Source organism: Physeter macrocephalus, chromosome 18, assembly GCF_002837175.3.
Source record: "Physeter macrocephalus isolate SW-GA chromosome 18, ASM283717v5, whole genome shotgun sequence".
NCBI lineage: Eukaryota > Metazoa > Chordata > Mammalia > Artiodactyla > Physeteridae > Physeter > Physeter macrocephalus.
This window is the reverse complement of record NC_041231.1, coordinates 36390319-36399615: the sequence shown is the minus strand read 5'-3', so window position 1 is coordinate 36399615 and position 9297 is coordinate 36390319. Positions and strand designations below refer to the sequence as shown.

The 9297-nt window shown below is 36.2% G+C and overlaps 1 protein-coding gene across 1 annotated transcript in view; it reads right to left on the bottom strand.

The window, feature by feature from the left end:
• Nucleotides 1–9297, bottom strand: part of DNAH12 (dynein axonemal heavy chain 12) — a 233836-nt gene that overhangs the window by 144564 nt on the left and 79975 nt on the right. The window contains exons 18-20 of the mRNA XM_024123804.3: nucleotides 5517–5702; nucleotides 4691–4891; nucleotides 1861–2055 (exon numbers count right to left, since the gene is read on the bottom strand). Of these exons, the coding sequence (XP_023979572.1) occupies nucleotides 1861–2055; nucleotides 4691–4891; nucleotides 5517–5702 (582 nt within the window). The remainder of the gene's footprint in view (nucleotides 1–1860; nucleotides 2056–4690; nucleotides 4892–5516; nucleotides 5703–9297) is intronic.

Sequence of the window (9297 nt, the reverse complement as noted above, 5' to 3'; positions counted from 1 at the left end):
GGTCCTTTCTCTCTCTCTTCTCCTTCTGGGACCCGTATAATGCGAATGTTGTTGTGTTTAATGTTGTCCCAGAGGTCTCTTAGGCTGTCTTCATTTCTTTTCATTCTTTTTTCTTTATTCTGTTCTGCAGCAGTGAATTCCACCATTCTGTCTTCCAGGTCACTTATCCGTTCTTCTGCCTCAGTTATTCTGTTATTGATTCCTTCTAGTGTACTTTTCATTTCATTTTATTGTATTGCTCATCTCTGTTCCTTTGTTCTTTAATTCTTCTAGATCTTTGGTAAACATTTCTTGCATCTTCTTGATCTTTGCCTCCATTCTTTTTCCGAGGTCCTGGATCATCTTCACTATCATTATTCTCAATTCTTTTTCTGGAAGATTGCCTATCTCCATTTCATTTAGTTGTTTTTCTGGGGTCTTATCTTGTTCCTTCATCTGTTACATAGCCCTTCTGCCTTTTCATCTTGTCTATCTTTCTGTGAATGTGGTTTTTGTTCCACAGGCTGCAGGATTGTAGCTCTTCTTGCTTCTGTGTGCTGCCAGTTTTTATGTTGCCGACAAGTTAAGAATTATTTTTACACTTTTAAAAGGTTCAAAAATTAAAAGAAGAATAACATTTCATGGTACATGAAAATGTCAGTTGTCCATAAACAGTTTTGATGTAGCACGGACACCTCCATTCAGTCACATATTGTCTTTGGCTGCTTTCTTACTACAACAACAGCAGAATTGAGTAGTTACAAAAAACACTGTACGTCTCACAAAGCCTAAAATATTTACCATGTGGCCCTTTGCAGGAAAAAACTGCTGACTTCTGTTCTATAAGAATAATGTCTTACAAAGGTTCTAAAGTCAACATGTAAGGGAAATCCTTGAAACTCATAAATTTCAGTACTATTGACTCTCAACAGTTCAGCACAGCTAGTTTTTTTTTTTTCTTTTATTTTTGGCTGCATTGGGTCTTCGTTGCTGTGCGTGGCTGGTGAGCGGGGGATTCTCTTGTTGCAGAACTCAGGCTCTAGGCACATGGGCTTCAGTAGTTGTGGCTCGCAGGCTCTAGAGTGCAGGCTCAGTAGTTGTGGTGCATGGGCTTAACTGCTTCGCAACATATGGGATCTTCCTGGACCAGGGATCCAACCCGTGTCCCCTGCATTGTCAGGCAGATTCTTAACCACTGTGCCACCAGGGAAGTCCCCAGCACAGCTTTTTCATCCAGCATTGAAACAAATTGTTATTTCTTAAGTTGAATACCAGATTAAAAAGTACATATATATATCTATGAACTTTGTATACTATGTGTATGAAAAATACATGGTCTGTCTTTCAACATTAAAATAACACTCAACAAGGTGCTATACTCACTAGGAGAGACACATAGCAAGTGAAACCAACTGAGAGAATTGCTGACTCTTTTTTCCCATCACCCCCAAGCATATAGAGTCATTGAGTAGAAACTCAGGTGAATCACATGCACTACTCATTGGTTTGTATTCATTCTCTCTCTCTCTGTCTCTCTCTGTCTCTGTCTCTCTCTCTCTACCACCCTCTTGCTTTCTTCATTTTATTTTATTTTACTATTTATTTTTATAAGAGGGATCACTGAGTATACATAATAGAAGCCAAGTGAGTTAAATGAATGTTTGAAGCAGCTCCACTATACATATTAAAGAGTTATGAGTAGTGTATCTTATGAATTGAAAAGCAAAATTATCTATGCTTTCTTATATTTTTCTGAGCTTTCCAGTTTGTATACAATGAGCAGGTTTTATTTTTGTACTTGGAAAAAAAACCAAATGCTTTCTGTAATAGCCAAAAATAAAGATTCCCCTTTATTTGAAACAGAGAAAACAAACACTTCACCTTTGGATCTTTTGTACAAAACTTCATGATATCCCTCCAATGTCTGTCTACTGTCTGAAACTGACGCCCTTCTTCTGGCATCTGTTGCATGATATCCTCAGAACAAAAAATGGGCTCCAAGTACAGCCAATGAGCTTGTACTTTTAACCATTCATCAGTTGTTTCTTGTATTCGAATCAAACGGTCCTCCCAGGCCTTAATGAAAAGCATAGTATTCTAAGTTCCACTTATTAAAGAAAACCCATAAATTATAGCAAGGAATATGTATTTTAAATTTATTGTTATTTTTGAATCAATGCAAAACAGCTCGAAGTCACTTATAGTGTCTCACATGGGCTTTGAAAAACTCTAAGAGGTCTGAAGTTTTCCTAAATCATTGGAACTCACAATTGCAAATGACTGTAGTTATTTAGACCAATTTCCTAATCTCTAGGTGAACTGTCCCATGTCCAAAAAGCATACAGGAATACATCCTGTTGTACACCAGTAGCTATCAACCTAGGGACTATTTTGCCCCCACACCAAAGGACATTTGACAATGTTTGGAGGCATTTTCATTTGTCACAACTGGTGGGGTGAGATTTCTACTAATATCTAGTGGGTAGAGGCCATGGACACTGCTAAACTTGCTACAATATACAGGACAGCCCCCACAACAGAGAATTATCTAGCCCCAAATGTCATTAGAGCCAGGTTGAGAAACCGTGCTCTACATCAATGCATTTGGGGGAAAAAGTCTTCCTTATTGTCACAGATCTCCTAGAATCCATAAGGTAGTTCATTAGCCAAAGATCATTCATATAAGCTCTTTGTTTCTTAAATATATGGCCTAAGGTCCTATATATCAAGAAATTGGCCTCATATTTTTGTTTTAAAAGCTCTAAGAGAGGTTTCAAACTTGTCTTGTAAATTCTCCTTTGTTAAACAAGAAATATCTGCAAAAGCATAACATCTTACCAGGAAAGGGTAGGTCAGCCTGATTCAAGGGAAAATGTGCAGCTTTACGTCTTTTTGGAAGAACACAACTCTTTGTCTTCTCCAAATACTGAAAGCCAAGGTGTCCTATAAATACACTATTTATGCTTAAATTAAAACCAAACTGCCTTTTTTGAATTCCAGGTTTGTCGTTTATTAGCTGCGTGAACTTGGGTAACTTACCTATCCCTCTATGCCTTACTTCCCTTAACTATGACTACTGATAATAACAGTGCCTACCTTGAGGGTTTGCTATGGGGATTAAATGGGTTAATAAATGTAAAACCCCTAGAGTAGTATCTGGCACACCTTTAGAAGTCAATAAATATCAGGGGAAAAATCCATTTGTTGTTGATCTTTTCCCCATTTTATATAGTCTCCAGTTTGAATTTTGATACTACCTATAAAACTATTAGTTATTATAATTTATTTGCTTTGTGTACTTACCCACGTCAATTATAAGGACATTAAATAATCTTACAGTCTCAAATATCATTTGTTTTTGTCAAGTGGACAATATTTCATTAATTATTCTAAAAGACTCTCAAGGTATTTGTTCCCAAATATAAAGTATAGTACATAGAACTTCACTACAAGTTACGAGAATATAGCATGAACTGTTGGTGGGAATGTAAATTGATACAGCCACTGTGGAGAACAGTATGGAGGTTCAAAACAAATACCGTATGCTAACACATATATATGGAATCTTAAAAAAAAAAGAAAAGAAAAAATGATTCTGAAGAACCCAGGGGCAGGACAGGAATAAAGACACAGACGTAGAGAATGGACTTGAGGACACAGGGAGGGGGAAGGGTAAGCTGGGAAGAAGTGAGAGAGTGGCATGGACATATATACACTACCAAATGTAAAACAGGTAGCTAGTGGGAAGCAGCCACATAGCACAGTGAGTTTTGTGCTTTGTGTCCACATAGAGGGATGGGATAGGGAGGGTGGGAGGGAGACACAAGAGGGAGTAGATATGGGGATATATGTATTTGTATAGCTGATTCACTTTGTTAAAAAGCAGAAACTAACACACCATTGTAAAGCAATTATACTCCAGTAAAGATGTTTTTAAAAAAAGAAGATTAGCATCAACTTGAAACAATCTTTAAACGAGAATTTATTCATTGCCCTTTGAAGAAAATATTTCTTTTAATTCAGAGTGTAAAATTCATGTTTTGTCTTATCTGCTATTGAATTGTATTAAAAAAATAAGAAATGTCCAAAGTCTATTTTGTTTTATAACATAACACTCCTGCATAAACTCAAAATTATTATATTGTTTCTTTCACTTTAATACCATTTCCTTATAGCACCACCAGTGTTGAAAATTTGTTTCTTCTTTTCTCTTCCATGTTCAACACCATTTTCCTGCCCCACATCCACTAAATAATGACAGCAGATATTCTTTAACTGCTCAGCCAACCATTTTGCACAATTATATTTATTAAAATAACCAGATTCATTTTCTGCCTATAAGAAAAGACATTTTGAAAACTTTATGCTTCTCGGTCAAAGCTTATGTCAATAAAATACTCAGTAAAGTGGAAAAAAAAAGAATATAGCATGAAACAGGGTATAGGCTGTCTACAGTTAGATTAAATAATACCGTTTTCCTTCCAAATCTATCACTGCCATTGGAGAAGATTTTTCTTAATAAAAATATCATTTGTTCTTTTAAAAATCATTAGAGTTAATGGCTCATCTGTTCTATATATTTTCACATTAATTTTAAGTTATCTGTTTCTATATTTCACCAAAGCTATCCAACAAACTGACTTATTTTCACAAGAGCATATATGTAATAAGATTGCAGTTTTTATAAATGACCAGGAATTGACTATCATACCTTGATCTCCTTTTCAAATGGTTTGATGAAAGGTGAGCCTCTCATTGTCTGAGTTTTTATAATTTGATCATCAAGGAGAGCCTGAATCTCGTCTACTGAAGAAAGAATACAGACTCCAGTATCACGATATAGACTTATATGAAAAGCAATATCATCCCAAGTTCCCATCATTGTATGCATGGATTTCTCTAATGAAAATTCCTAAATGAGAAAAAGAAGAAAGAATTTGGTGCATTACACAGCAATTTTTATATGATAATCTGCAACTGTCTGTAAGTTAGAAAAGTTTTTAAACAATTAAAAAATTCCTATGGAAAATGACAATGTAGTTTTTAAAAATTTACTTGCTCTGAAAACTACTGCTGTCAGTATTAAAATAGACAGCAGAATGAAAGACCTGATGGATTTTCCCTGAAGTGGCTTTTCTGCAGTCTATAGTCTGAAAATGTTTTCAGTGTATTTTGAGAAACACTAGACGGCCATAATTACTCTGCTAGAATACACACACATCACATGCCACACACACATGCATCTATTTCCATTCTTAATGGAACAATTATATATCAAGACTAGCATATCATCCATGCATATCAGAATGTGGCAGAATTAACAAGGGGTCAAAGGAGCAATTTCTACTCTGGATTCAGGACAAGGAAATCATAGAGAAGCAGACACTTTGTGGGGAAAAATAAGAGTGGTCTTCTACCACTTTACCCCATCTCCTCTCACTGCTAACCAGTACTATACACTCAACCACAACAAAAACTATGATTATTTGATTAACAAACTCATCAAATAAAGTATTTCATTTGATCTTCATATTTACCTTGCTTGCACCCGCACTTATAACTTCAAATTTTTCCAAATATGGTGTAAGGTTTAATTTTAAAACTTTCCTCATTGTAGTTCCAGAGTCTGGAGTTAAGTCATAGCCTACAATTTCTGATAGCTGCTTCCAGTGACGTGTTCTCATTCCTGGATTGCATAGGATGGAGACAGTAGGGATGCATTCCTAATGGTGAAAATAGAAACAATAATGAGTCACTCATTTGAATTCCATACACATACACTTGAAATTAGGTAATATACTTAATGAGTCAAATCAAAATCCCAATTAGATTTGGAAGGGGAGAAAAAGTAACAGAATTATTCTAAAGTTCACCTGCACAAATAAATATGTAGAAATAGCCAGGAAAACTAAAAGAGTAAGAAAAAAGGGGGATATAAATGTTCTATAAGATATTAAAGTATATGATAAAACTACAGTAATTAAAACTGTCATATTATTATTATGGAAATACAAAGTTAAGTTTATTCTATATATTATATGGAGAAAAATATAGTATAACACAACATAATATAATATATAGTTATAAATACACACATAAAACATAAATGGGGAAAAGCCTGCAACAAAATGCCAAAATGTAACTGTTTGGAAATAAAAATTAAATATTCAGCAAAAACACTTAGTTCATCACTTTTGATACTGACATTAGAACACTTCCTTTAAAATCAGGAACAAGATAAGCATACCCATTATTAATACTTCTAATCAACACTGTATTGAGTTTCTCAGCCACTGAGATGCCAGAGTCGCAAGACCCTGAATTCACCTCCACCTATGAGCACAGCACAAAATTACAACTACTTTATGCAGCAACTATCTATGAGAATGACCTGAAGACTAGCAGAAAAGATTTTCCACAATGACAGATATAAAGAAGGAGTGACAATAGGATGGGTAGGGGAGTGGAGATGCAATCTCGTCAGGAGCCAAACTCTAAGGCTGGTGACACACAAATGAAAAGGACATCACCACTGCAGAGGTCCTCTCTGAGGAGCAAGGCGTCTAAGACCCATGTTGGCCTCCCCATCCTGGAGGTCTTGCACTGGGAAGACAAGCCCCCAGAATGTCTGGCTTTGAAAACCAGTGGGGATTCCATTCAGGAGAGATGGAGGGCTATAGGAAAAAGACTCCACTCTTAAAGGGAGCAGGCAAAATCTCACATGGTCCAAGTCCCAGCAAAAAGGCAGTAGTTTGAAAGTCACCTGTGTCAGACCCACTTGCTGATCTTGGAGAGCCTACCAGAGAGGCAGGAGGCCTCTGGGATTCCCCCTGGGGATGGAGATGCTGGTGGCAGCCATTTTGGGGATCTTGTTCTATTCTGACTGCAGCACTGGCAAGCACCATTTAGGAATCGTCCCTCTCTAGCCTATTAGTGCTGGGGGCTTGCCCTGTGCACCAGAGGGCACACAGCAATTCTGCACCACCAGGCCACATAGTCAAATGCACAGGGATCCTGCCCCACCCACCTGTGGTCCCAAAGAGGGTACAATGCCCAGCTACACAGTCAGCCTCACCAGGAGACTGCCCTGCCCACCAGGGCACCCACAACAACTGCATGAGTCAGAGCATCACAGCCAGACAGGCCAAAGGCCAGACCCACCAACCAATATGCCCTCAAAAGGTAGCTCTTCCACAACAGAAGGGAGCATGCAGCATGAATAGAAGACACCCCTGGAGCATATGGTCTAGTAGCCAGGAGGGAGTGTGCTGCTGAGCTCATAGGATGTCTCCTATATAATGTCACTTCTCCAAGATCAAGAGACATAACAGTCCTATCCAATATATAGAAATAAACATAGGGAATTAGGTAAAAGGAGGAGGCAAGAGGAATATGTTCCAAACAAAGGAACAAGACAAAACCTCAGAAAAAGAACTAAATTAAATGCAAATAAGCACTCTACCCAATAAAGAGTTCAAGGTAATAATCATAAAGATGCTCACTGAACTCAGAAGAATGGATGAACACAGAATTTCAACTAAGAGTTAGAAAATATAAAGAAGAACAAATCAGAGCTGAATAATACATTAACTGAAATGAAAAATACACTAGAAGGAATCTACAGCAGATAGAATAATATAGAAGAACAGATCAGTGATCTGGAGGACAGAGTGGTAGACATAATCCAGGCTGAACAGAAAAAAAGAAAAAAGAATTTTAAAAAATGAGGATAGTTTAAGAGACTTCTGAGACAATATCACGTGTACTCACTATCATGTTATAGGGGTCCGAGAAGGGGAAAATTGAGAGAAAGGAGCAGAGAACTTATCTGAGGAAACATTAGCTGAAAACTTCCCTAACCTAGAGAAGGAAACAAACATCCTGCTCTAGGAAGCACAGAGAATCCCAAACAAGATGAACCTAAACAGGTACACACTGAGACACATTATAATTAAAATGACAAAAATTAAAGATAAAGAGAGAACCTGAAAAGCAGCAAGAGAAAAGCAACTAGTTATGTACTGTATAAGGGAACTCCCATAAGACTATCAGCAGACTGTTCAGCAGGAACTTTGCAGGCCAGAAGGAAGTAGAACAATATATTCAAAATGATGAAAGGAAAAAACTACAACCAAGAATACTTTACCTGGCAAGGTTATCTTTCAGATTTATCTTTATCTCTGAAGGAGAGATAAAGAGTTTTACAGACAAGCAAAAAGCCAAAAGAGTTTATCACCAGCAAACAGACATTACAAGAAGTGTAAAAGGCACTTCTTAAAGGAAAAGGAAAAGGCCAAAACTAGAAATAAAAAAATATGAAAGGAAAAATCTCACTGGTAAAGGCGAACATAGAGTAAAAATAGTGGATCAACCACTTATAAATCTAGTAGGAATTTTAAAAGACAAAAGTAATAAGAATCATCTATATCTACAATAGTAGTTATGGCAAAAATTAAAAGATGTAAAATATGATATCAAAAGCATAAAACATTTGGAGGGTTAGTAAAAATGTAAGGTGTTCAAACTTAAGAAATCAACTTAAAATAGACACCTATTTTTTGTTATATATGAACTTCCTTGTAACCACAAACCAAAAACATAACAGATACACACAAAAAGAGAGAATCATTGGGTCACTGAAAAACTCAAGTAGAAAATTTAAAAATACCTTGAGACAAATGAAAACATAACATTCCAAAATCTATGGGACAAAGTAAAAGCAGTTCTAAGAGGAAAGGTTATAGCAAACAAGCCCACCTCAGGAAACAAGAAAATTCTCAAACAATCTAACCTTATCCTGAAGGAACTAGGAGAAGAAAAACAAACAAAACCCAAAGATAGATCAATTACAGGAAAAGATCTGTAAAAAATACAAACACATGGAGGTTAAACAATACACTACTTAATAATGAAGTGATCACTGAAGAAATCAAAGAGAAATCGAAAAATACCTAGAGACAAATGACAACGAGAACATGATGATCTAACACCTATGGGATGCAGTAAGAGCAGTTCTAAGAGGGAAGTTTATAACAATAAAATCCTACCTCAAGAAACAAGAAAAATCTCAAATAAACAATCTAAACCTACACCTAAAGGAACTAGTGAAAGAAGAACAAACCAACCCAAAGTAAGCTGAATGAAAGAAATCATAAAGATAAGAGAAGAAATAAATGAAATAGAAACAAAGAAAACAATAGCAAAGATCAATAAAACTAAAAACTGGGTATTAGAGAAGATAAACAAAATTGATAAACCTTTAGCCAGACTCATCAAGAAAAAGAGGGAGAGGACTCAGATCAATAAAATTAGAAATGA